Genomic DNA, 26,513 nt, shown 5'->3' with positions numbered 1-26,513 from the left:
AACGCGAATATGAATCAGATGATATTTGATCTGGGATTAAAATTTAGTCAATTGACACAAAATTAAACTGGAAATGAAGAGAATACATTTTTAGTTTGAATCTTCATGATTTATTTTGTGGTATAAAGCAACATCTTCAAGATGAACAATGGTGAAAATAATCTCTAGATTTTTTTGCCAAAAGTTTTTTTTTTTATGTTATTTCCCTTTTTAGTGTGTTTCTTCATTATTAATTCGATTTCGGACATCAAACTCGTGTTAGTATTCTAGATTTGCCCATGCCCTGTTAATAAGTTAATTCACCACCTTAGAATTTACATGGGTATTTGAGTCTAATTAAGACCATGTTCGATCGTTCTATTCGCATAAGTACTACTACTAACAGACGACCCTATTATAGATGAGCGGTAAAGTGTTGGACCTTTGTGGTTGAAGTTTTTTCGACGTGGCGGTGGCGAGATTCAACACTAATAGTTATGCAACTTTGTTGTTATTTTAAGGTTATAGCATTCCACGCTTCTTATTTATTTTCATTTACTACCGTTTTCATTCCTCGGTGATATCCATCGAGGCCATGACATCGATTAACATGAATGCATATACTGCAACGTTACGCATGCGTTTGTCTTTAGTATTTTAGCTCATTTCTTCTAACGATAAAGAAGTGTGAGACAAATTGTACATACAATAAAAATTGCAAAAAGTGGATACACAATGGAATCAAAATTAAAGGTATATACTGCATTGATACGCGTATTCTATTATTTTATCACCTTTGATTCTCTAGCAACTATGAATTGTCTCGTGACGCTCTAAACCCTATATCTATGTCTATATAGTATGTACATTCACATGTATTATGCACCTATATTTGAAAACTTATACACGTATACATTCAATTTTGCTGATACTAAAAGTTTCTGTTAGTAATAACCCCAAGCTTTTCAGAACATATAATCTAGGATTTAAATAGTGCATTAACATTACAAGAGTTTTCAAATTTATTTTTAAATACCTGTAAATCGAATACATATATTATTTTCGTTTTAGTATTAATTGTACAAACATGCGAATAGTTTGAGATTGTTAGAAATCCCAACCAGAGTAGCATTGTGATCTCCTCACATGAAAAACTTCGAATCAAACTAACCCGACCGGTTTAATAATACATACCATGAGTATCCAAACAATAGGATTCAGTTAGCTATTTGTATTTTGTGGATAAGAGTAATGTATTGATTACAAACAACAATGCTATTCAATTGTGTTAATATTGGGCCAAGCTAATACATGGGCCGATCTATCACACTAAGCGATGACATTGACATGTTTGAAAGAAAGTAGGTCAAACCAACCTCCCTTAACTTTCCAGATTGAATAATGTTATGAATAAAGTAGATTTGAGTTTCCAACAAACACTTTAATAAAACTAAACATATAGTAACAAGAAATGTAATTAAATCATTCAACTAGACACATTTAAGAATATATTATCACATTCATAATTTTGTTGTTAGAAATTCATTCTTCATATATAAATTCATCATGGACTTCGTCTTCCCTTTGATCCTGTCTAACTGTCTTATAAATCTTTGAGCATTTCTTTGTCTTATATATCTGTTTCGAACCCATAGAAACCTTATAATATAAACTATTTATATCCGAATCTTAAGAATCAAATCAAATAATGAAAAAGAGAAGCATAGAGAGAGAAAACAGCTTTGTATGGTTGGTGAAGGCTCCTTTTCGTTTGTTGATCATGGCACGTGACGCATACATACGAAGCATTACGTCATGTTCCGGCGCCGGAATCCTTACAGGCGGTGAATCCTCTGGTTTTGGTCAGATTGCCGGAAACTTTCAAATCTGCGATCCTCCTAGCACGTCTCTTCCCCGAAGCTTTACCTTGACCTCCACGGCACATGATCAAGGGTGTCTGACACGTGGCGGACAATCTCTAGAGACGATGAGACAATCGGCACCGTTGGATCGCCGGAGGAACTATAGATGTGTTGGAGTGATGGGACGAATCGACGAGGAGGTTTCTTGTGATGATGAGTTTGAAGAAGAAGACTCTTTTCTTGATTTTTCACAAATCACACAGAAAGATCATCTGTTGACCAAGAAATAGATCATCTGAAAGATTAATATTTTATGGTTGCTAATTTCGAAATTTGGATCTACCAGTGTTGAATGTTGATGTGTAACAAAGCTTGAAGGTTAATTTAGTTGTTTTTGAAAACGATACTATTTTTCATTACTAATTGGAAGTACACATAGCAATAGTTTTTTTTTTTACTTTTTGTTAAAATACGTAAATGATGGCATTGATAACAGTATAACACCATATACCTTATAATAGTTACTTAAGTTATACCATTTAGTAAATAAATGAATATTAATTAACCAACCAAACGTTTTTGACAGAGCAAATGACATTTGTGCAATAACAATTTCACTTTTAGTCGAAAGTACAACAATCTCAAGTTCTCAACTAAACTAAAATCTTTTTTCTGATGAAGTATGTAATGTAATTTCAATTCCGATCTTTTGCAATATTTCTCAGTTTGTTTTCCGTATCTGTTTACTTTATTTGGATTTAGATTAAAATTGGTAATAGAAATATAAGGCCGAGATTGACAGCTTAGGTGATATAAATAAAAATTCAAGACATCTGTTTTAATAAGTTAAAAAAATCTGTATATATACTGAAGCAAATTATAATGGAGAGGGAAAAAAGAGTGAGCTATTTAGTGTACAAGCCGTTGCAAAATCCGTAACTTCATTTTCTTGCAAGTTCCATTGACCAAAACGTTTAATCCTCAGAAAACAAAATAAAAACTACTTTGGGCCATTTATTTAGGTGGAGGAGGTACACTTGGGCATTGGCATATCAAGTGAGCTTTGTTAAAAAAAATATTATCATAAACGGCGTCGTATTAGCACCAGATCCTTTTTTTAAAAAAACTTTTCATTTTTAGCACTGACTGGTTAGGTGTTGTATTGAACACTAAACTGACTAAAAGAGTAAAAAGTAATAGTTCGGCGAAACATATAATCTTTTGCTTCTTCATAGAGAAGCTATTGAGAGAGTTCGAGTTAAATAACATGAAATTTTTTTTAATAAAAAAACTAAAGGGTAGCTTTTTTTCTTTCTCAAAACCTAAATAAAGTAACTTTGGAGAAAAGACTGATATTAACTCATATAACTCATTATACTCTCAATGACATTTGAATCCTATTATTTTTTTTAAAACCCGAAATTAAACCAAAATTAGAACTAGTATTTTGATTTTTAATATTAAACCAAGAAACATGAACAAAAGTAAACATGAATCAAACATCTTGCGAAATAAAGAAATTAGATGGCTTAACCGGATTAAATAATGTCATAAACATATGTTGCATGGGATTATCAAAACAGTTCATATTTGAACAGTTTTGAAATCCCAAACAACATATATTTACAACATAACTATTTTCGTGTTAAGCAAGAGTTATAGAAAAAAAAAATAGAAGTAAGATCAGAGAGAAATTGGAGATATTAGTTTTGTACGCGGCTAACCCTTAAGAGGATGAAGAAGGAACTACTTGAACCCCTTATATATGGATTGGTATAGTTAACATTTCACCCTAATTTACGCGACGATGATAACGAAAACTGGGCCTATTTGATATCTACTAGGCCTAGCCCAACAATAAACTTCGTCTCTCAACAATTTCACTCCAACTCTTAAATCTTTAAAAAATGATCTGATCAATAAATCCGCGGCTTACTTCGTTGATTCGTTCGTTCGAATTTTTCCATCCAAAAAAAAGAACCCAGAAAATTCGATGAGTAACTCATCAGGCTTTGTGCGAAGCTCCAATTTCATTTTCGTGCTTCTAATCCTCAGTCTCTTCCCTTTCTTCTCCGTTGTCTTCTCCGATGAACTTGTCTCCGGTAAGTTTTTTTTTTTTTTTTTCTTCATTCCTTTATGTCGCCGTCTTTTGTTGGAGAATGGTGTAGACTTCTAGGGTTTTTCTTGAATTCTTTCATACTTTTGTTTCTTACTTAGCTAAGATAATTTCGATAGACTTCTTCTACCCAAAAAAGATCCAATTTTGATGTCTTTTTCACCATACAATTTCTTATTATATCGTCGTCATTGGCAGTTGCGAGTGAAACTGTTTCACTCCAAGTGACTCCGAGAATTGAGGTTACGGATTCTTCTTGTAGAAATTCGATATGCGAGAGATTACACATCAATGGATTACAAAGGCTCAAGCACATTGATAAGTATGCACATTCACTGAAGCTGGTCCTTTCAAGTAATACTTCCAACATTCTACGAACAAGTATAGACGTTTGCTTCCACAGGTAAAAGAAATCCGGAATCTTTATCTATAATCTGTGTCAAACTCAGCTCTGAATTACACTGAAAAATCCAAGCTTTCTGCTTTTTCTCTCTCTCTGTTTGTAGAAATTCGTCACTTGCGATTGGAATGTGCCCTCATGGTCAGTGGAAGAAAGTATCCAAAGGCTCGTGGGTCGGGATAATGTCACCATTCGACTACAAGATCCTCGATATAAGAACATCTGGTGGCTCATCTGAATTCACCTTGGAGTTTTCTGCTAAACAAGGTATATACTTTGTCTTGGTTTCGTTGTATATATTCTTTGCAAATTCAAAATCTTATCATTTATCCGCTATGCAGAGTTCTTCATGTACCGTATGGTGTTTCTAATCATGGGGATTGTGTTGCTGAGTTCGGCTTCTACACTGAGTATGTCATTACCGTTTTACTACATCTGTGCCATGTCCATTGGGATTATCATTCTTGCAACTCTTATCATTAACCAGGTATAACAAAATTGATTTTTTTTCCTCAAAATCCTTGCTTATATATATCTCATGATTTCTCTCTAGTTAACGGGTTTAATGATTGTGTACAGGGGATGAAGCGTCTCCCAACAAGAGGGAAGAGTCGGCTTGAGTTGTTTCTGTACTCATCCATGGTGAGATTGTCTTTTCTTTGACCTCTCTTGTTTCAATCAAACATTTATTCATCTACTAAGCAACTCGTTTTTTTAACTTCTCAGATTGGTGTTGGAGGTTACTTTCTTGAATACTTTTGCGGGTTCATTCAACATCTGCTAATAACGCAGATACGAATCAGTGAAGATTTGTACATCCCTGTATGTAAGTTTTTTGATATCTTTATTATGTCACATATACTTGTTTCGGTTTGGTGAATCTATAAAACGGCTTATGTGAATTCTGCAGATGGCGATTCTTGCGGGTGCTTTTGTATTTCTGTTTGGAGCATGGTCAGGATTTTGGACTGTCAAGAAATTTGTTTTGACAAAAGATGGTTCTATTGACATTACCACATCAATCTTTGTCTCTTGGACCATCCGAGCTTTTGCTGTGATTCTGATCCTTCAGGTTTTTTGGTTCGTTTGTTTTTTTCATTTCTACAACTTTCTGATTCCTCTTTAATTATAACCAAACATGAGGTCATGATCTTTGTGTTAATTAACAGAGCTCTGTTGATCCTTTGCTTGCTGGAGGAGCGTTGATATCTGGAACTCTAATCTCATCAATTCTAAAGAGTATCATTAGAAAACTCTTATCTCAAAGAATCGTTGAGCAAGATGTTGAAACTGAGAATTGTATCCGTGGCTTAATCCATGTTACTACGTTTGCTTCTCCTCTTCCTAAAGGTTTTGGCCTTTTTTTTTTTTTGCTTTTTGCGTCTCTAGGAGTCTAATTTCATCGATACTAAGCCCTTTATTTCGTAATGTTCTTAAAGAACTGGCTTTATGGTCTTTGCAGGAATGAACAAGATGCCGAGGAAAACATCCCTCTCTGATTCAGATACCTTTCCTTCTTCGTTCCACAAAACACAAGAAGGGAGAAGAAAGTTTACCAAGGAAGAATTGGCAAAGTTCACTAGAGAGAGCACCGAGAAGGCGGTCAAGGAACTGGTTTCTTCACCCGGTTTTGGCGAATGGGCAGTGAAAAACGCCAAAAGAATCAGCGTGAATCCAATAGAGGATTCATCGACCAGTAAATTCATTGATACAGTTAAGCGTAGGAGATGGTTTTTCTGGTTCTGAAGTGAAAGTTTTGAACCGGTAGGAGAGTGTAGAGACTCTTGTAACTGTGTAGGGTAAGAATGCTGTAACAAGTAACAACCCTAGTGTGTATTTCTTAGGTTGCTTGTGTACAAAGCAACAAGCATATATTTCTTATTGAAAAAAGACCTCATTTATGGATGGGTCGTAAAATCAATAAGATCTCAAGTATTGTTCTAATGGAAAAAGTCCTCATTTCTTATTGATTTTTCAGGGTATCTATTAAGTTATATTTTTTTTTTATAATTCGAATTACAAGATGCCATTGGCAAAAATATGATCTTGGCCAATAAAGAATCATCGGTTATACTTTTGCTTCATATGTGTAGTCATCGATGATGTGAAGCTAACTATAGATTTACTTGAATAATTTGAATGATTCCACAAAGTGAGTTGGTCGTCTCTCACTTGTAATATTTTTAATTATAGTTAATCTCCATGATCTAAGATTAGTCCTTGGAGAGAAACATGTATTTTTTTTGTCTCCTAAAGCCTCCTTTATTATTCTCAATAATCCTAATTTTATTCCATTTTCACAGCAAAGAAGAAGCAGAGAGTTCGTTATAAAGAATGGAAAAAAAAATCAGGTAAGAGCAAAGCAGAGAATAAGATGCATCAAGATCAACAACATACCGTTGGTGCTCCTCCTCCTCAAGGTTATTCCTTAAATTACTTTTGATTTTTTTTTTTCTTCCTGTTTTCAAAATTCTCTGATGTTGTTGTTGTTGTTGTTGTTGTTTTAAAGGGTATCCTCCAAAGAAAAAATATCCTCCGGCGCCAGTTTATCCTCCAACGCAGGAGTACAGATATGGTCAGGCAGATCCGGCGCCAAGTTATCCTCTGCCGCATTATCCTCAAGGTTATCCAACGAATCAAGGTCCTCCACGTTCACCAAAGAAGAAAAAAGATAAAAAATGATAAAGACTCAGGGCTTTGTCGAAGGATGGTGCGTTTTGACCTATTTAAAGTATACATCTTATATCTTTTGCTTGTGATTTTTGTGAATTAATGTTACTTATTTGTAATATGTATTTGTGTTACAGTTTGACTATGCTCTGCTGTTGTTGCCTCTTGGAAGCTTGCTTTTGATTTGGAGGAAAATATGATATTGCCGTTAAAAGGGACTTGTTTGATCAACATTTAGATTTCTTAATTTCTTCTGGTTTATGTGTGTGCAGATGTTGTATGTATATGTGTGTTCACATTTTGTGTTTGTTTCTGTTCTTTATTTTATTTTTTGTTGGTCTTGAATTCAAATTTGACTTCAAGTCTTGTGAATTCTATTTTTATTTGACTATTGATTCAGGGCATGCTGTCCATCTTTTGTATATGTAAAAACTAAAAATGTGTTAGTCACTATTCACTAATATTAACATTTACTCTCTTCTTTTATCAGTAGACAGTAGTTGAACAAAAACAAATTACCCATTGAGCCATCATCAAACTCATTTTCGGTGTCAAACTTATATATCTTTCATATCAAATTCACAATGTGCGATAAGAAAAGAAAAATATCATCACACTAATTATTTGATTAGGCTTTTAACTTTGTAGTGTACGAATGCTGTAACAAGTAACATCCCTAATTTGTAGTATTTCTTAGGTTGATTGTGTTGGATAAGCTTGAAGTTAACTTAGAGATAAAGTTAGTTTAGAATATTTCCTAGAGTAATTCGGAAATACTTAATGGTTTTTAGGAAGTTTTCCATTTGTCTTTAGGAGTTATCTAAAGACCTAGTTCTAGGAGAATTAGGAGTTTTCTTCTAAACTATTATATAAGGAGTTGCAGGGATTGTTGCAACACTTATGAGTTTTGTGAGAAGCTTAAGTTTTGAGTGATTTTCTTAAGCAATAAAGAAGAGTTATTTCTTTAAGGATTGTGTGTTAATATCTTTGAATTCTAGAATTGGTATCAGAGCGATAACTAGAGTTCATAGACGAGGATCATAAAACCAGGCACCATGGGCGATTTGGTACCAACGATTACAAATTCAAAAGAAGGAGGAGGATCTTCTTCTATCCAATGTCCGATGCTCACTGCAACAAATTATAATGTCTGGGCAATGAGAATGAGAGTATGTCTCAGAGTTCACAAAGTTTGGGAAGCCATAGAAACCGAAACAACAGATGAAAGGAAGAACGACATGGCAATGGCTTTGTTGTTTCAGTCTATACCGGAGACTTTTACCCTGCAAGTTGGAAAATTAGAGACCGCAAAGAAGGTGTGGGAGGCTATAAAATCGAAATATATGGGAGCAGATAGGGTTAAAGAAGCACGATTGCAGACTCTCATGACTGAATTTGACCGCCTCAAGATGAAAGACACAGAAAACATAGACGAATTCTCGGGTAAACTATCTGAGATTTCATCAAAGTCTGTCGCTCTGGGAGTAAGCATTGAGGAATCAAAATTGGTCAAGAAATTTCTTAAAAGTCTTCCAAGAAAGAAGTACATATATATCGTCCCATCTCTTGAGCAAGTATTAGACCTTAATACTACAACTTTTGAAGATATCGTTGGGAGATTGAAGGCAATGAAGAACGAATCTTTGAAACAGAGGAAGAAACTACTCAAGATGATCAGACAAAGCTAATGTGGACAAACACAGAGTCTCAAAATCGAAGTTTCAATGGTGAAAATAGAGGCAGAGGACGCGGTGGACGGTTTTATTCTAGAGGAAGAGGACGAGGACGTTTCAATGGAGACAAAGGAGATTCAACAAGGAACGTTGATCTGTCGAAAATTACCTGTTATCGCTGTGATAAACAGGGTCACTACGCGTCTAGCTGACCTGATCGGTTGCTAAAACTGCAAGAAGCACAAGAAAACAGCAAAGAAAATACCGAAGATGCAGATGAGCTATTGATGCACGAAGTAATGTATTTGAATGAGAAGAATTGTACTCCAAGCGACTATGAGACTAACACCAAAGACGAATATACATGGTATCTCGACAATGGTGCAAGCAACCATATGACCGGAGACAGGAGGTATTTTACAAAAGTCGACAACTCTGTCACTGGAAAGGTTCGTTTTGGAGATGATTCACGGATTGATATCAAAGGGAAAGGATCGATATCATTCTTAGACAGAAACGGCGATGCAAGGGTAATAAAGAACGTCTACTTCATTCCAGATCTAAAATCAAATATAATCAGTCTTGGTCAAGCAACTGAATCAGGGTGCGATATAAGAATGAAGGGAGACTACTTGACGATGCACGACAACGACGGCAAACTACTTGTCAAGGCAAACAGATCTCGAAATCGCCTATACAAAGTTCGGATGGAAATAGCAAATGATGCGTGTCTACAGCTAACTGCGATGAGTGAATCAAATAAATTGCACGCCAGGTTAGGACATGTCAACATGGCAAGTATCAAAAACATGATACAAAAAGAACTTGTAAAGGGAATTCCACAAGTAGACATCGAAAAAGGAGTTTGTGACTCGTGTTTACGTGGGAAACAAACAAGGAAAGTCTTTCCCCAAGCTACTGCATACCGAGCCAGCAGGAAACTTGAGCTTGTACCCGGTGATCTATGCGGACCAATAATGCCAAGTACAGCAGCAGGGAACATGTACATCTTTGTCCTCATCAACGATCATTCACGATATATGTGGACCATCTTGCTTAAAGAGAAAGGAGATGCTTTCGACAAGTTTAAAAGGTTCAAGAGTCTAGCAGAACAAGAAACTGGAACAAAACTGCAGACTTTTAGAACAGATAGAGGAGGAGAATTCGTTTCACAAGAGTTTAATGATTTCTGCGACAAACACGGAGTAAAACAACATCTTACAGCCCCATACACCCCACAGCAGAATGGCGTGGTGGAGAGACGTAACAGAACGATGATGGGCATGGGAAGAAGCATCATGAAGCATATGCAAATGCCAAATTACCACTTATCTCCTAAATCGAGTAGCTACGAGATCAGTAAAGGACAAGACTCCTTATGAATGTTATCGAGACAAAAAGTCAACCATCAATCATCTCAGGATATTCGGATGTATTGCTTACGCGAAGATAGAAAGCCCACACTTAAAGAAGCTGGAAGATCGATCAAGAAAGCTTGTTTATCTTGGGACAGAACCTGGTTCAAAAGCATACAGATTGATGGATCCTCAAACACGAAAAATAGTGGTTAGCCGAGATGTTATTTTTGACGAAGAAAAAGGCTGGAACTGGAACTCTGGCAAGACTCGTCAACAACAAGATGGAAGCTTTCAAATAAAACTCAGAGAGTTTGGGAATCATGGTATCGAAACAGAACATCTCGAAACAGAGCAGGAACATGGAACAGAGGATTATAAGGGAGAAACAGAAGCTGATAATGGTGAAATCAAAGCTTCTCATGAACGCGAAGATAGTGGTGCTGATTCTGAAACAAATTATCAGTCACCGGTTCTAAGAAGGTCACAAAGGGAAACCACTAAGCCCAAATATCTAGAGGATTTCTTCTGTTTTGCAGAAGAAGAGGGTGAACCAAGGAACTTCATAGAGGCAAGTGAATCGAAAGAATGGATGATGGCCTGTGAAGACGAGATCAGTTCGATTAAGAAAAATCAGACTTGGAGTCTTGTAGATTTACCACCAGGAGCAAAAGCAATTGGTCTAAAGTGGGTATTCAAACTCAAACGAAACTCCGATGGAACCATCAACAAACACAAAGCTCGTCTCGTTGCAAAGGGGTATGTACAGCGATATGGGGTTGACTTTGAGGAGGTTTTTGCTCCAGTAGCTCGGCTTGAGACAATGAGACTTCTTATCAGCCTTGGAGTCTTGTAGATTTACCACCGGGAGCAAAAGCAATTGGTCTAAAGTGGGTATTCAAACTCAAACGAAACTCCGATGGAACCATCAACAAACACAAAGCTCGCCTCGTTGCAAAGGGGTATGTACAGCGATATGGGGTTGACTTTGAGGAGGTTTTTGCTCCAGTAGCTCGGCATGAGACAGTGAGACTTCTTATCAGCCTTGCAGCCTCTAGAGAATGGGAGATACACCATCTCGACGTTAAAACAGCGTTTCTACATGGAGAGTTAAAAGAAACTGTTTTCGTGTCACAGCCAGAGGGATTTGAAGTTAAGGGAAGCGAAGGAAAAGTGTACAAACTTCATAAAGCTTTGTACGGCTTGAAGCAAGCTCCAAGAGCATGGAACAATAAACTGAACCAGATACTTGTTCAACTGCAGTTCGAAAAATGTTCGAAGGAGCCATCAGTCTATCGGAAAAGAGTAGGAGAACATCTTCTCTTAGTAGCAGTTTACGTGGATGATCTCTTTGTAACAGGAACTACAAGAAGCGTCATTAACGAATTCAAGGAGAGAATGGCATCAAAGTTTGACATGAGCGATCTTGGCAAATTAACATACTATTTGGGAATTGAAGTACATCAGTACAGGGGAGGAATAACGTTAAATCAAAAACGTTATGCTCTTAAAATCTTGGAAGAGTCTGGAATGGAAGGTTGTAACTCAGCTCATACACCAATGGAGAATGGGTTACAACTATCTAAATCTATCGAAGAGAAGGAGGTTGATGCCACACAATACAGGAAAAGCGTTGGATGCCTTCGTTATCTGATACATACACGACCAGATCTATCTTTTGCAGTTGGAGTTCTAAGTCGTTATATGCAGGATCCGCGAGAATCTCATGGAGCTGCAATGAAACACTGTCTAAGGTACTTGCGAGGAACTACTGAACTTGGCTTAGAGTTTAGGTGTTCAAGGTCAGAGATACCAAAACTAGTTGGCTACAGCGACAGCTCACACAATGTTGATCCAGACGATGGCAAAAGCACAGCTGGTCATATATTCTATTTTGGAGATAGTCTGATTAGCTGGTGTTCGCAGAAACAAGAAATAGTTGCTTTATCATCTTGTGAAGCTGAATTCATGGCATGCTGAAGCAGCGAGACAGGCAATATGGTTGCAGGATTTACTTAGTGAAGTTACTTGTTCGCCGGTTAAGAAAGTTGTTATTAGGATCGATAATCAATCTGCAATTGCACTGACCAAAAATCTTGTTTTTCATGGAAGAAGCAAACACATTCACAGAAGATTTCATTTTATAAGGGAGTGCGTTGAGAATGGACAAGTTGAGGTTGAACATGTTCCGAGCAATGAGCAGAGAGCTGACATTTTGACCAAAGCTTTAGGAAGGATCAAGTTTAAAGAGATGAGAGATCTCATTGGTATGCAAGTCTTGAAGAAAGATGACTTCAAGCTTAAAGGGGAGATTGTTGGATAAGCTTGAAGTTAACTTAGAGATAAAGTTAGCTTAGAATATTTCCTAGAGTAATTAGGAAATACTTAATGGTTTTTAGGAAGTTTTCCATTTGTCTTTAGGAGTTATCTAAAGACCTAGTTCTAGGAGAATTAGGAGTTTTCTTCTAAACTATTATATAAGAAGTTGCAGGGATTGTTGCAACACTTATGAGTTTTGTGAGAAGCTTAAGTTTTGAGTGATTTTCTTAAGCAATAAAAAAGAGTTATTTCTTTAAGGATTGTGTGTTAATATCTTTGAATTCTAGAGATTGCTTGTGTACAAAGCAACAAGCATATATATTTCTTATTGAAAAAAAATTCTCATTTATGGCTGGGTCCAAGATTTCAACTTCGAAATACAAGATGCCATTGGCCCAAAAATTTCTTGACCAATCAAAGATTATACTTTTCTTCATGTGTGTAGTCGTCATCAATGATGTGAAGCTCACTATAGATTAATATCAACTTGAATAATGGAAGATGATGTATGATAATAAACGACAGAAAGAAAAGTCATCTTTTTTGGTAAAGAGTGAAATTTCTATAGCATTTTAATGAATGATTCCACAAAGTGAGTTGGTCGTCTCTCACTTGTAATATTTTTTTTAATTATAGTTAATCTCCATGATCTAAGATTAGTACTTGGAGAGAACATGTCTTTTGTCTCCTAAAGCCTCCTTTATTATCCTCAATAATCCTAATTTTATTCCATTTCACAGCGAAGAAGAAGCAGAGAGTTTGTTATAAAGAAAGGAAAAAAACCTCAGATAAGAGCAAAGCAGAGAAGAAGATGCATCAAGATCAACATCATCCCGTTGGTGCTCCTCCTCCTCAAGGTTATTCCTTTAATTATTTTTTCTTGATTTTTTTTTCTTCCTGTTTTCAAAATTCTGATGTTGTTGTTGTTGTTTTAAAGGGTATCCTCCAAAAGAAGGATATCCACCAACGGGATATCCTCCGGCGCCAGGTTATCCTCCGCCGCCGCAAGGGTACGGCCAGGCATATCCGGCACAAGGCTATCCTCCTCCGCAGCAATATCCTCAAGGTCCTCCACCGCAATATCCTTATCAAGGTCCTCCACCACCACATTATGGCCAGGCTCCACCAAAGAAGAAAAAAGATAAAGACTCAGGCTTTGTCGAAGGATGGTGCGTTTTTGACCTATATATATAAAGTCTATCTCTTTATATCTTTTGCTTGTGATTTGTTGTGAATGTTTACTTAATTCATATGTGTATTTGTGTTACAGTTTGGCTATGCTCTGCTGTTGTTGCCTCTTGGAAGCTTGCTTTTGATTTTGGAGGAAAATATGATATCGCCGTTGACCTTCTTGGGGATGGATGCAACCTTATTCTATCGAAATTTTATTTTTTTAAATGTTTAAAAAGACGTGTTTGATCAAAAACATTTAGATTTCTTTTCTTCTGGTTTGTGTGTGCAGATGTTGTATGTACATGTGTGTTCACGTTCTGTGTTTGTTTCTGTTCTATATTTTATTTTATTTTTGGTTATGAATTCAAATTTGAGTTCAGGTCTTGCTAATTTTATTTTTATTTGACTATTGATTCAGGGCAGCATGCTGCCCATCTTTTGTATCTGTAAAAACTAAAAATGTGTTGAGTCACTAACATTAACATTTACCTTCTTTTTTTCAGTAGACAGTAGTTGAACAAAAACAAATTACCCATATTGAGCCATCAAACTTATTTTCCGTGTCAAACTTATATATCTTTCACATCAAATTCACAATGTGCGTTTTACGGAAAATTACTTTTTAACTTTTTTTTTGTAATATTAACTTGAACTCGCGTAGTACACACACTTGAGGAAAAAAAAACAATAATCCCGAGTGGTCTTGAGCTTAAAAATAAGGGTGTTAATTGATAGGAAAAGAAAAACATCATCACACTAATTATTTAATTAGGCTTTTAACTTGCTTAAATACCTCTAAAATAAGTGAAATAACAAAGCTTATCCTGTTTGTCAAAAACAAAGGTTTATTCTAACATTTCCTACATTTTTAGTTATTAAGTTTTAAAGTCATAGACGAGTTTTCGTTTCTACCATAATTCTCCAAATTAAACTTTAAAAAGTTGTATTACTATTATATTTTTCTATATTTCAGAATTGTCGTTTCCGAAATAAAAAACGGATTTTTGATAGAGTTTCTATATAAGTAAGTATGCTATCTATCTAAATAACGATTTTAATTAGTAATCTACTTAATTGTAGAATTGAGTTTTTATTTTATAAAAATACAAAGAAAAATAAGTAAATAAATTAACTTTTAAATAATTTATTTCATTCGGCAAGATTATTTTCACCATTTCGCAGCAAAACTGTTACATGCGTAATTCAATAGAAGGAAATAAAGGTCGTTGTCCGAAAAATGAAAAAGGAAATAAAGGCCTCTCTTTTTTTCTTGTTTAGGTTGTTGTTGGGTGTGTGTTTTTCATTTCAATGGATACTCTTCCTTGTACTCTCTCGTCTCCTTCTTCTTCTTCTTCTTCTTCTTCTTCTTCTTCTTCTTCTTCTTCTTCTTCTTCTTCTTCTTCTTTCTCTCTGCAACAATTTTAGATTCAGAATTCTGAGCCATGACGCTCTACAGAACGTCCTCACCCTTTCGCTTCCCCATTATCAGGCATGCTACTTCCTCTTCTCCTTGTTAATTTCATATCTCTCTTTCTCTCCGGGTTTCGATTTCCCCGATCTTCCCGTTTGAATTTTGATCTTTCTCGTCCCTGATTTTGGGTTTTTAGTCGTAATCTCTGGCATTTATAAGTCATTAATGCAATTGAACAACTTGGGGGATTTTCATCCTTTACCATCGTCTTCGACATCTCATTTTGTTCACCATAAATTTCGTGATTCTAAATGATTCTTTCTCTTTTGTGATGGTTTCATCTGTTGGCAGAGAAAAGAAGTCGAGACATTAGAAGTTATTGTTGTTGTTGTTGTGTTTCCTGGAGAATTTGTGAATGGGAGCCCCAAAGCAGAAGTGGACACCTGAAGAGGAAACAGCTCTTAAATCTGGAGTACTCAAACATGGAACTGGAAAATGGCGTACCATTCTCTCAGATCCTGAGTATAGCTCAGTTTTGAAGTCTCGCTCAAATGTGGATCTCAAGGTAAAAACTTTCCCCAAGCAAGAACTTGAAAGAGATTATAGAAAACTTACATTGTTGATCGAAAAACACTTTTAACAGGATAAATGGAGAAATATAAGTGTAACAGCTCTATGGGGATCTAGGAAGAAGGCTAAGCTTGCACTTAAAAGGACTCCGTCGTCGGGTCCTAAGCAGGATGATGATAACACTACAGCTCTTACCATTGTTGCTCTGGCTAATGGTGATGATGGAGGGCAACAGATTAATCCAACATCTCCTCCTGCAGTTTCTTGTGAACCACCAAGAGCTTTTAAAGGACCCTTTACAAGGTTTGGCTTCTTCTTAGTATTGTATGAGATATGGGAAGAGTGGGAATCAGTGTTTGTAAATCATATAGCATAGAGGTTTGCTTCAAGTTTTAGTCTAAGTTTCTTTAAGAAAGATCTGAGCTTTGTTATGTTTTGTTATGTTTGTTGTAGTGTGGATAAGATTATCTTGGAGGCCATTACCAAATTGGAGAAACCGCTTGGTCCTGACGGAAAATCGATCTTGTTGTATATAGAGGTACTCTTAAGCATTCCTTTTATGTCTATTCCTTTAGCTTGTATATAATTAGGGATTGCTGCATCTATTCAACCATCAAGGACTTAATGCAGCGGTAAACTTTTCAGGAGAATTACAAGATGCAACCGGATATGAAACGGCTTGTGACTTCAAGACTTAAGTATTTGACAAACGTTGGAACATTAGTTAAGGTAAAAAGAGACACTTTGATCAAAGTTTCTGCTTACAAAATCACATTTTTCGTCACTCACTTAACAATGGGTTTCTTGCTTTTGTTCTCATCTTTCAGATAAACCACAAATACAGGATTTCTTCCAACTATGTGGCTGCAGGAGCAAAACAAAAGTCTCCTCAACTCATGTTGGAAGCAAACAAAGAAAATTCTCCAAAGCCCGAGGAGAATGGTGTCAAGAATCTAGCTAAACCCCAAGTAGATGGAGAGGTATTGATGATAAAGGGCATGACAGCACAAGAAGCTGCTGCAGCCGCTGCAAGAGCAGTGGCGGAAGCAGAATTTGCAATCGCAAAAGCTGAAGAAGCGGCAAGAGAGGCAGAGCAGGCAGAAGCCGAAGCTGAAGCTGCCTTCATTTTTGCAAAAGCGGCAATGAAAGCTTTTAAGTTTAGGATGCGTAGACAAACTCGGTAAGGATTAAGAGCTCGTTTGATTGTGTAAGTTAGTTAGTCCTTCGCAACAAAACAAAATGCAAATCACTTTAATACTTAATACTTATATATATTATCATGTTTGCAGATAGTGAAGCCTCACAATATCAAGTTTCAATCTTGCATCTTAAGAGTCATATAATCGCTAATGTCTTTTTTTTTTTTTTTTTTAGTAGCAGTGTAAATTCTGCAGCTTGTAACGTGTCCTAACTCAGACAAATATGTAAAACCTTTTTCCATTTTTCTGTTTTTATCTGTTTTGTTAGTAGCATCATAGGTTTCTCGTGACCCATTCAGAAATTGGTTTGAAGAGGAATAAATAAAGCCTTTTATCATACACAGAGCTTATTGCTCTTTCCTTGAGATTAAATTTAAAGTTTTCCACTGAGCGCCGTAGATTTTTGGAAGTTCATAGAAGTGAGCCACTTTTTTTGTGTTTCCAAAATTGCAAATGCTTAAGAACAAAACACAATCCACATATAATAATATACAGAGACAAGACTGGACCTAGCCAGAACAAACCAGACTAGCCACCAGCGACAAGAAAATAGAGACAGCTCTTGTTTCACACAAAAAATTGTCTTCAACCATCATCACCCAGACAATACAGGAGGACTAAGAAGATTAAGAAGAGTGGCATTTAGTTCTTTGATTTTGAATGCTTTACGAGCCAATCAATGACCTGATCAATGTTGGTAGAGTTCTTGCAGGATATCATGAAACAGCAGACTTCTCTATCTGTAAGCGACGTAAGCCCCCTGAAATCACAATGGAAGATAAAAGCACGATCAGATTCTAGCTAAATATTGATGCCTTTTTGGAGTTTTCAGATGAGGAAACAGCTATACATTTCATCGGTTAAGGCTTCTTTGGACAGAGCTCCAGGTTTGTCAATTTTGTTTCCAAGAACCAGGAGAGGGATACCATTAAGCGAAGTCTTGCTCAACAAATCATGAAGTTCACTTTTCGAGACACTTAGGTTGTCCGGATCTGCAGCATCAACAACATACCTGGAGAAGGATACAACATGAACAAAATTGTGGGAGATATAAAGAGAATAGAGACTTGAGTCTAAGATCCTTACACAATCGCAGAAACAGCGCGGCAATAACGTTCCCACATGCTGCGGAATCTTGGTTGACCACCAAGATCCCATAGTTTGATTGTAACATTTCCTTTGGTCACTTTCCTCATGTTAAACCCGACCTGGTAAAAAGAAGGAGAAGAAGAATCTCTTTATGCTATTCCAAAAATGAGTATCCATGTTTTTTTCTTAAAGACGAAATTTATGCAGTGTAACTTACCGTAGGGATCATGTCTTCACTATATCCACCAGTCTAAACAAGATGAGGGTAATTATCAGATCCCCAAACCATCAATCAACTGGCTTTTTAAGAGAATATAAAAAGGGAAGCATACTTACCGCAACGACATTTACAAGTGATGTCTTTCCTGCATTTTGAAGTCCTATCAAAGAAAGCTCCATTTCTTGCTTGAAGAAGAGGCTGAAGAAGCACATAGAAACAAACAAATGAATAGGTCAAATCGAAATACCAAATTGAACACTTTTTTTCCAGGTCCCAAATAGAACACTTTATCGACCAACCATCAGAACCAATCTTTCAGCAATATTTTAGATTTAGAAAATATACATTTTTCTAACTAGATTGAAATTGGATAGATTCTTGCTTCCACAACTCCTTCACATAAACCAAATTAATCACACTAGCCACTTGAAAGATGTTCTCATTCTTAACTATACCGAATGCTAAAACCAAATCAATCACATGATAATTTCTCAATTCTCCCCCACATGGCTAAAACTTGTGTTCTTAATCCAAAAGATCGATTCTCGTTTTCCCTAACTGTCACCACAGAATAAGAAACGTATAGCCTAAAAACCCTACACTTGGCAATCAAATCCAAAAGGTAGATTTCAAGGTCACATCAAATTCTTGAAGTTTGTCTCTTCAAAAGGGTAAAAATTACAGAATATGGTAGGTAGAAACCCTGTCAAAATCAGCTTCACAGAACAAAATTAGAAACAGACAAGATTCCATTTCTGGTGAGCTGATGTGATTTGGTTTCTAGATGATTTAGTCACTTCTTAAAAAAAAAAAACAAATTTAAAAATTTAGCGGAAAATAGGGAATGAATTCGAGTAAAAGCAACAAAGAAACTCAAAATTCCAAGATACAATTCCATTCAACATCTTTCGGCTCGAGGTAATCAGAAAATGATGAAGACGAAGAAGAAATTTTAAAAGGGAAGGGCTCTCTCACCTACGAAGCCAATTGAGAAAAGCTTCCAATAACCCCATTTGATGATTCAACAGAAGAAACTCAATAGCGACGAAAGAGATTCTAAAACAGATACAGAATCAGATCCGCCTGTTCGGATCCTCCTCCACTGATCTCCTTTGAAGGTAAAAGAGAAGCTTCTTCTCCTCGTTCGTCGCCTACTGATGATTTCTCTGTGCGTCTCCAGAGACTGCGAATTAAAAGAGTCAAAGCCACGGAATCTGCACCGTTCGATTTTTCTTCTGGTCCAAGTAATCAACGGTCCTGGTCTTGTACACGTTTCCATTATCGGCTTTTTGGTTGATAGGCCGAAAATCATGGGGGTGCTATTTAAATAATTCATTGATTTAATTAAATTTTGGATTGGCCAATCAGAGAGGAGATACGGTGACAGATATACCAGAAGTTCGGAAGAATAATTGAATAAATCACCTTACCACTCGCTTTAGAGAAGCGCGTGATGAACACATTACGTCCATCGTTTTTGGCCGGTGCCGTCAGAAAATTAGCCGTGATACACGTTGCCGTTTCCAAAATTGGTGATAAATTTGTGGGCTAACGTTTATGGGATCTTGAGTAAGGGCTTTTAATCGACCCACTAGTAATGGCCCGACCTAGATATAATTTCACTATAGTATTAATTTCACCTAAGGCTGCAATTGGTAACATGTGATTTTGAAGTTGAGATTTAGTTGATGCTGTAATTTGATGTAAACTGCAGTAAAAATTCTGTGGTATAAACTGTAAAATTATGTGGTGAATTTTCAGTGAAAATATGAGTTATTTTTTTGTTAAAATAACTGATTGGTAACATTTTTGTGGTATAAATTGTAGTACATGTGAGTTAAATAAATTAAAATTTTAATTATTAATAATGATTATATTTATTAAAAATAGTGATGAAATATATTAAAAATTTAATACTAACTTCAACTCTATTATATTCAAAAAATTATTTTTAAATGGAAAAATATCTATAAATTATTAAAAACCTAACTACTAGATTAATAATATTTACACAAAATGCATATACACAAAAAAGCTTGTCAACGTTGACTATTTAAAAACATACATGAATCTGTTTTTTTGTGCTAGTAAATTGTTATGTCATTTAAATGGAGAAAATTGTAAAAAAAAAATTATGTATTGTATTTTGTGTTATGTTTAATTTTTCAAAAAATAAATTTTCAGCCAAAAAATACAATGCAGAAAAAAAAACGTGGGATAGCAATATAAAGTGGGAAAAAGCAAACAAAATATCTAACTCAATCTCTACTACATGAGATTTTCCTTATGTTGAATTAACTTTTGAGTTATCAATTTTACAAAGGACATAACTCAAAATTGTAACTCAACCATACCAATTCATAACTTAAACTTAAACTCAAAAAATTAAAACTAACGCATGATAGGTAACATTTTTGATGTATGTTCATAACTCAAACTAATGCAAGTGTAACTCTTGCACCAATCAAAGCCTTAACTTCTTATGATAATGATTTATTTGCACTTTGCATTCCCAATCTACTTCTATTTACTGCCTAAAAATTATGACATATTATATACCATGTTTTACTATTTGGATGATTAGTTGGGCTGTAACTGTAGTTTAAGTGCTGTAGATTTTTTGATGTAGCTTCAATAGTTTTGCTATGAGAAAAAACATACAGCCTCTGCAACCATTAAATACTTGCGTTTTTAAAAAAATGAATAAACAAAAAAATAAGGTTGTCAAAGCTATAAGTTTGAAATAGGACTCCTAAGACATTTATGATTTAAAAAAAAAAAATCTGTAAAAATGGTAGAAAATTCATACATTTAAATTTTACCCAAGCACTCATCTTCTAAACTATTATTGAATTCATATTTGACTCTCTAGGTATATAATAATGCTAATTATAATAACTATCCTGCCGTTCAAATATTAACTATCCAAATTTGATAGTTTTTTAAATGAATTACTACCTATATTTGGATTTTTGTGTTCCAATATCTAAATTGGTGTAGGTTATATTGACTACATTGACTAGTGTTTCTATCCACCACTACATTTTAACATTTTAACTACGTATAAATTATCAAAAGTTGGATTCATTAACCCGCTGTCTTTTTTTGGCTTCATTAACTGTAAACATATTAAATAAACAGCGAGAGATAAGACAAGGTGAAAAACGAATTGGTCAACCACTAAAGCCGTTAGGTTTAACACTTTTTTGTTGCATGAATAATCATCCAATTATTGATTTAGAGAAAAATAATAAAAATTAACTTTATGGACCAAAACATGTAATTGATAGTTTATACCAGTGTCATCACTGGATCACAATCGAAATTTAACTCCCTTTAACAAAAAAAAAAATCGAAATTTAACAAAAAAAAAACACCGCTGGTGTGTGATTTACAGATGATAGTAAAATAACACAACTCTAAAAAAAGAATTGAAGTGAATAAGTTTTAGGATATACAATAGGTCTATATATGAAAAACGAACACACAATTACTCATATATGCAAAACATAAAATTGTAGAAGTTATATATCTATAGAGTAACATTGGTATTAAACTGCGTTTAGTTCCGATAACACAAGAAACCCCAAAAAAAATTATTCCTTTTGTAAGAGGTATCGGACAATACCAGAAGTTATAACTTATAAGTCAGCATAATATCTTAATTTCAACTGTTAGGCTTATTAGACTAACACTGACTCTTAACTATTTTGGAAAACAGTGGAAATAAAGAGCAATCAAATCATGGTGTAAAATACAGAGTTGGTTTGGCAATTCGGACCGCCAACTGGTTGATTTGTCGCGATGTAAAGATCCACAATGCCTCTTAAGAAAATTGCTTTAATGAAACTTCTTAAAGTACAATTCAGCGATTTTTAGAAGAAATAAATGTACAATTGAGTATGAAATTAGTTAATAAACGAAAAACCAAAACCGAATCGATTTCCCAGTTGAACACATTTACAGTCATTAAACCAAAAAAAAAAGAGAGAGAGAATACAAGAACTGGTAATGTAATTAGCATAAATGAATATTACTCATGGAGAAACACTAAATTAAGTGGCCAATCATTACATTTCTTAAATGAAAAATAAACAGTTAAATAACCAGAACGGCAAGATCCCAACAAACAAAAGAAAGAAAAAAAAAAAACACAAAAACCAGAAACTCATCAGACGAGTAAAGAACTATCGACCTCGTCCTTTTGGTCGCACGTCTGAATCATCATCAAAGATCCCTTCTTTGTCCCCGTGACAGATCCTTCTTAACCAAACGTCACCGACCCAATTCTTTTATTTCCTCCTGGGTTCTGTAATTTAGCTCCGTAATTACGTTCCCAGGTTCGAGCTTCTTCTCCGGAGAATCTGAAACAAATTGGAAAATCGAAATTTTGGTTTTTTGTTTCCGCCATTGCTTACTTCGGAGAAAGCTAAGGTACTGAGAATCGCCCAGATTTTTACATGTCGGAAAATTCGGCTCCGGCTAGTCTCTCAGGTGAGATCCCGATGATTTTTGTCGCTTAGTTTTCTGTGTGTTTTATAGAACTTTTCGTTATCTTCAGCTGGAAATTCGAAGTCTTTAGAGTCTAGATTCCAATTGTTTGGATCTGGTTTTTGGAAATTGTGCTTAATTTTTGCTGAATTGACGAACATTGCATTAATGTAACTTATCAAATCGGACGATTCTATTTAACCCGTTTGATTATCTGCCAAAAAAACTATAATTTGATGAATTGGACACTATATGTAGAACCCACATCTGTTCTAGTACATGTCCAGAAAAATTATCATCTCCCAAAAGAGGAACTAGCTTGAATTAGGCCACAACAAATCTATTTTGCTTAATTAGAACAGTTTCTTTACTTGTCGTCGAACACTTTCTTTTTTAACTTAAGACAAACATTTTGCTGTTGCCAAAAAATAAAGACAACATTTTGCTTAATTATTAGATGCTTATGTATTTTTGTTTGGGTGTGTTGGAATCTGAATAGGTGGTTGTGTACTGTGGAGATAAATCTTGGAAGGAATAAATAAAACAAATGAGGATGGTGAAGAACAAACACAACAAGAAACCAACCTCTCTGCGTTGTTCACCGTTTTCTCTAGTATCAACAGTTGTGGGATGTGTTTTCATGATCCATCTAATCATGTTATATAGCAGAAAATATAGTGTAGATCTCGAAGTCTCTTCTCAGTTACTAATCCACCATCCCATTGTCCGTGAGCTCGAACGAGTCGAAGAAGAGAACATTCACATGCCGCCTCCTAGGAAGCGTTCTCCTCGTGCAATAAAACGCAAACCGAAAAGACCAACCACTTTAGTCGAAGAGTTTCTTGACGAGAATTCTCAGATTCGTCATCTTTTCTTCCCCGATATGAAATCAGCTTTTGGTCCAACCAAGGATGATAATGATAGTGATACATTGCATCACTTCTTCCCCGGGAGAATTTGGTTAGACACTGAAGGGAATCCGATTCAAGCACACGGTGGTGGCATTTTGTATGATGAAAGGTCCAAGATTTACTATTGGTATGGTGAATATAAAGATGGACCAACTTATCATTCTCACAAGAAAGGACCAGCTCGAGTAAGTCACTTTCTTTTCTTCCATAAACATCTCAATCTTGGAACTTTAGAATCAGAAGAATGTTGAAAAGAAAACAACTTTCTTGAATTTGTGTGTTTCAGGTCGATATAATCGGTGTAGGATGCTACTCGTCGAAAGACTTATGGACATGGAAAAACGAAGGCGTTGTGTTAGCAGCTGAAGAAACAGACGAGACACATGACTTACACAAATCCAACGTCCTCGAGCGACCAAAAGTGATCTACAATTCAGATACAGACAAATACGTGATGTGGATGCATATCGACGATGCAAACTACACCAAAGCCTCCGTTGGTGTAGCCATCAGCGATAACCCAATAGGTCCATTCGTTTACTTATACAGCAAGTCACCACACGGATTCGACAGCAGAGACATGACTGTCTTCAAAGACGAAGACAACACAGCCTACTTGATCTATTCCTCAGAGGACAACAGTGTCCTGCACATCGGTCCTCTAACAGAGAATTACCTCGACGTGAAGCCGGTTATGAAGAGAATCATGGTGGGACAACACAGAGAAGCTCCAGCGATATTCAAACACGAAAACACTTACTACATGATCACATCAGGTTGCACAGGATGGGCACCAAACGAAGCGTTGGCTCACGCTGCAGAGTCGGTGATGGGACCTTGGGAAACGTTAGGGAACCCTTGTGTTGGAGGGAACAGTGTTTTCAGGTCGACGACTTTTTTTGCGCAGAGCACGCATGTGATACCTTTGCCTGGTGTTCATGGTGCGTTTATATTCATGGCGGATAGGTGGAACCCTGCGGATTTGAGGGATTCTAGGTATTTGTGGCTGCCTTTGATTGTTGGTGGGCCTGCTGATAAGCCTCTTGAGTTTAACTTCGGGTTTCCGATGTGGTCGAGGGTTTCTGTATATTGGCATAGACAATGGCGGTTGCCTTCAGCAGGAGGGAAGAAGATTGCTTGAAAATAAAAGACGAAGCTTTTAGAGTCTTTTTTTTCACTCTGTTTCTTCTTCTTCCCTTTTGTCTGTTGTGTTGCTGCTCATTGTTGTTGTTGTTGTGCTGCTATGTTTTTGTTTACAGAGTAGAGAGAGAGAGAAACTATAGAGCCTTGTTAATACAGATCACTTTGAGCATAGTAGTATGAGTTCTGTTACTTTTCTATTCAACGGAACAGAGTCCGGTTTTCGTTCGGTTTTCAGATTAATTTTTGGGTGGGTTCAATTGCTCCTGGTTAATGAAATACAGAAGCTGAATTTACTTCGGATTTGAATTTTAGCACTGTTATAAACAAATGGACTTCTAGTAATCGGCCCATTAACCATCAGGTTAATGTCTCATAGCCCATTAGGGTTTCTGATACATTAGTTATGTAATGTATATATACACTGCTTATGGAAATAATAAGATCAGAGGTTTTTCCCTTAACACGTTATCAGCACGAAGTTCAACTTCAAACGATCATATCTCTCAAAATACAAGGAGTTAGAAGGCGATCTACATATCATTTTGAAGTCCTGGAAGAGAAGAATCTAGTGGTGAAAACCGCTCCTCAATCCGACACCAGACGCGCCCTCACGACTCAAAACAATCGGCGCTGTCCCACCTTAGCGGGTGATTCTTTCCAAGCAGTGGTTCCTCCATTAGCAGCTGTTCGTCCTCTCTTCTGGCCATCATTCTCAGGAGTTTCCAGTAGATATCTGTGGTCTTTAGCTCTCAGATCATAAGCCGGTCAGAAATCCATTTGGCGAAAAGATATGCAAGACAATATGGATATCATTGTGGATAGTGGATCGAGCCACACCATTCTAAAAGACAAGAATTACTTCATAAATTTAGTAATCAAAACCGCAAACATTAGCACTATAGCGGGTAGTTCGAGCCTAATAGAGGGCCATGGCCAAGCTAATATGTTATCAAATGGCACATATCTAGACATCTCTGATGCCTTATACTCACCCAGTTCTAAGAGAAACCTATTGAGTTTCAAAGACATAAGATTGAATGGTTTCCATATCGAAATTCAGGATGAAGGGAACAAAGAGTTTTTAATTATCACTAAAATGATAAATGGCCATAAACAAGTTTTTGAAACTATACCCGCGTATCTACTGGCATTTACCATGCTAAAGTCAGTATGATTGAGGCTAATGCTGCTATCAAAGCACGGTTTTTAGATTACATTATTTGGCATGATCGCCTGGGTCATCCCAGTGCGAACATGATGCGTAAATTAGTCCAGAATTCTAAAGGGCACAGCCTTAAACCAAATGGTATTTTCCCTCAGCACCTCAAGTGCACAGCTTGCTCACAAGGGAAACTGATTACCCGACCTTCACCAGTCAAAGTGTCTAAAGAGACCTTGACCTTTCTGGAAAGAATCCAAGGAGACATATATGGACCAATTCACCCACCTTGTGGGACATTCAGATATTTCATGGTCCTCATTGACGCATCGACCCGCTGGTCGCATGTCTGTCTGCTCTCTTCTAAGAACCAGGCTTTTGCTAGGTTATTGGCCCAAATCATCAGATTACGAGCCCATTTTCCAGACTTCCCATTAAAGACTATACGTCTTGATAATGCTGGTGAATTCACTTCCCAAGCGTTTAATGAATATTGTATGTCCATGGGGGTAAGTGTTGAACATCCCGTTCCACATGTCCATACACAAAATGGATTAGCTGAATCCTTCATTAAACGAATTCAATGGGTTGCTAGACCATTACTCATGAGGTCACAACTCCCGGTCTCAGCTTGGGGACACGCAGTCTTACATGCCGCTGAACTAATACGCATACGACCATCTAGTGAGCACAAATATTCACCATCCCAATTGCTAACGGGTCATGAGCCAGACGTCTCCCATATTAAAACATTTGGGTGTTCAGTCTATGTA

The 26,513-nt window shown here is 36.2% G+C and overlaps 6 protein-coding genes and 1 pseudogene across 8 annotated transcripts; 6 read left to right on the top strand and 1 right to left on the bottom strand.

The window, feature by feature from the left end:
• The first annotated feature begins 1,667 nt into the window (after positions 1 to 1,667).
• On the top strand, positions 1,668 to 2,207 carry LOC18021297. The gene has a single exon (XM_006404036.2). It carries the CDS (start codon positions 1,688 to 1,690, stop codon positions 2,129 to 2,131), a length of 444 nt encoding a protein of 147 aa, XP_006404099.1. The 5' UTR covers positions 1,668 to 1,687; the 3' UTR covers positions 2,132 to 2,207.
• Positions 2,208 to 3,834: 1,627 nt separating this feature from the next.
• On the top strand, positions 3,835 to 6,146 carry LOC18021296. The gene is made up of 9 exons (XM_006404035.2): positions 3,835 to 3,943; positions 4,156 to 4,360; positions 4,464 to 4,624; positions 4,699 to 4,844; positions 4,937 to 4,999; positions 5,084 to 5,179; positions 5,268 to 5,429; positions 5,527 to 5,707; positions 5,820 to 6,146. Exons 1-9 carry the CDS (start codon positions 3,835 to 3,837, stop codon positions 6,101 to 6,103), a joined length of 1,407 nt encoding a protein of 468 aa, XP_006404098.1. The 3' UTR covers positions 6,104 to 6,146.
• A 467-nt stretch (positions 6,147 to 6,613) lies between these two features.
• On the top strand, positions 6,614 to 7,238 carry LOC18021295 (annotated as a pseudogene).
• A 5,666-nt stretch (positions 7,239 to 12,904) lies between these two features.
• Positions 12,905 to 13,926, top strand: LOC18021294 (cysteine-rich and transmembrane domain-containing protein WIH1). Its single transcript, XM_024157919.1, has 4 exons — positions 12,905 to 12,966; positions 13,115 to 13,231; positions 13,312 to 13,543; positions 13,645 to 13,926. The coding sequence occupies exons 1-4, from the start codon at positions 12,954 to 12,956 to the stop codon at positions 13,688 to 13,690; spliced, it is 408 nt and encodes a 135-aa protein (XP_024013687.1). The 5' UTR covers positions 12,905 to 12,953; the 3' UTR covers positions 13,691 to 13,926.
• A 913-nt stretch (positions 13,927 to 14,839) lies between these two features.
• Positions 14,840 to 17,046, top strand: LOC18021293 (telomere repeat-binding factor 3). Of its 2 annotated transcripts, none has more exons than XM_024157869.1 (7): positions 14,840 to 15,036; positions 15,310 to 15,523; positions 15,602 to 15,831; positions 15,982 to 16,066; positions 16,174 to 16,257; positions 16,356 to 16,708; positions 16,818 to 17,046. In XM_024157869.1, the coding sequence occupies exons 2-7, from the start codon at positions 15,374 to 15,376 to the stop codon at positions 16,819 to 16,821; spliced, it is 906 nt and encodes a 301-aa protein (XP_024013637.1). In that variant the 5' UTR covers positions 14,840 to 15,036; positions 15,310 to 15,373; the 3' UTR covers positions 16,822 to 17,046. The 2 variants fall into 2 exon arrangements, with proteins under 2 accessions (XP_024013637.1, XP_024013638.1); XM_024157870.1 differs by having other exon boundaries at positions 16,356 to 16,735; positions 16,818 to 16,998.
• A 68-nt stretch (positions 17,047 to 17,114) lies between these two features.
• Positions 17,115 to 19,243, bottom strand: LOC18021292 (ADP-ribosylation factor-like protein 8a). The gene is made up of 6 exons (XM_006404031.2): positions 19,012 to 19,243; positions 18,153 to 18,234; positions 18,034 to 18,066; positions 17,814 to 17,935; positions 17,578 to 17,739; positions 17,115 to 17,487 (listed from the first exon to the last, which is right to left on the bottom strand). The coding sequence occupies exons 1-6, from the start codon at positions 19,047 to 19,049 to the stop codon at positions 17,370 to 17,372; spliced, it is 555 nt and encodes a 184-aa protein (XP_006404094.1). The 5' UTR covers positions 19,050 to 19,243; the 3' UTR covers positions 17,115 to 17,369.
• A 2,944-nt stretch (positions 19,244 to 22,187) lies between these two features.
• On the top strand, positions 22,188 to 24,783 carry LOC18021290. 2 transcript variants are annotated; one of them, XM_006404030.2, is made up of 3 exons: positions 22,188 to 22,530; positions 23,027 to 23,623; positions 23,725 to 24,579. In XM_006404030.2, the coding sequence occupies exons 2-3, from the start codon at positions 23,075 to 23,077 to the stop codon at positions 24,577 to 24,579; spliced, it is 1,404 nt and encodes a 467-aa protein (XP_006404093.1). In that variant the 5' UTR covers positions 22,188 to 22,530; positions 23,027 to 23,074. The 2 variants fall into 2 exon arrangements, with proteins under 2 accessions (XP_006404093.1, XP_024013837.1); XM_024158069.1 differs by lacking the exon at positions 22,188 to 22,530 and having other exon boundaries at positions 23,075 to 23,623; positions 23,725 to 24,783.
• Positions 24,784 to 26,513: the final 1,730 nt, after the last annotated feature.

The sequence above is a fragment of the Eutrema salsugineum genome, unplaced genomic scaffold (genome assembly GCF_000478725.1).
Source record: "Eutrema salsugineum unplaced genomic scaffold, Eutsalg1_0 scaffold_16, whole genome shotgun sequence".
In the NCBI taxonomy this organism is placed as follows: Eukaryota; Viridiplantae; Streptophyta; class Magnoliopsida; order Brassicales; family Brassicaceae; genus Eutrema; species Eutrema salsugineum.
This window is presented reverse-complemented; position numbering and strand designations above follow the sequence as displayed.

Coding starts and splice junctions, on each gene's coding strand:
- LOC18021297 (XM_006404036.2), top strand. CDS start 1,688: ATGAAAAAGAGAAGCATAGAGAGAGAAAACAGCTTTGTATGGTTGGTG.
- LOC18021296 (XM_006404035.2), top strand. CDS start 3,835: ATGAGTAACTCATCAGGCTTTGTGCGAAGCTCCAATTTCATTTTCGTG. Junction 4,361..4,463: donor ATAGACGTTTGCTTCCACAG/GTAAAAGAAATC, acceptor CTCTGTTTGTAG/AAATTCGTCACTTGCGATTG. Junction 4,845..4,936: donor CAACTCTTATCATTAACCAG/GTATAACAAAAT, acceptor GATTGTGTACAG/GGGATGAAGCGTCTCCCAAC.
- LOC18021294 (XM_024157919.1), top strand. Junction 13,232..13,311: donor TGGTGCTCCTCCTCCTCAAG/GTTATTCCTTTA, acceptor GTTGTTTTAAAG/GGTATCCTCCAAAAGAAGGA. Junction 13,544..13,644: donor TCAGGCTTTGTCGAAGGATG/GTGCGTTTTTGA, acceptor TTTGTGTTACAG/TTTGGCTATGCTCTGCTGTT.
- LOC18021293 (XM_024157869.1), top strand. CDS start 15,374: ATGGGAGCCCCAAAGCAGAAGTGGACACCTGAAGAGGAAACAGCTCTT. Junction 16,067..16,173: donor CGATCTTGTTGTATATAGAG/GTACTCTTAAGC, acceptor TAAACTTTTCAG/GAGAATTACAAGATGCAACC. Junction 16,258..16,355: donor ACGTTGGAACATTAGTTAAG/GTAAAAAGAGAC, acceptor CTCATCTTTCAG/ATAAACCACAAATACAGGAT.
- LOC18021292 (XM_006404031.2), bottom strand. CDS start 19,049: ATGGGGTTATTGGAAGCTTTTCTCAATTGGCTTCGTAG. Junction 18,235..19,011: donor TTTCTCAATTGGCTTCGTAG/GTGAGAGAGCCC, acceptor GTGCTTCTTCAG/CCTCTTCTTCAAGCAAGAAA. Junction 17,936..18,033: donor GTGAAGACATGATCCCTACG/GTAAGTTACACT, acceptor TCTTTTTACCAG/GTCGGGTTTAACATGAGGAA.
- LOC18021290 (XM_024158069.1), top strand. CDS start 23,075: ATGAGGATGGTGAAGAACAAACACAACAAGAAACCAACCTCTCTGCGT. Junction 23,624..23,724: donor ACAAGAAAGGACCAGCTCGA/GTAAGTCACTTT, acceptor TGTGTGTTTCAG/GTCGATATAATCGGTGTAGG.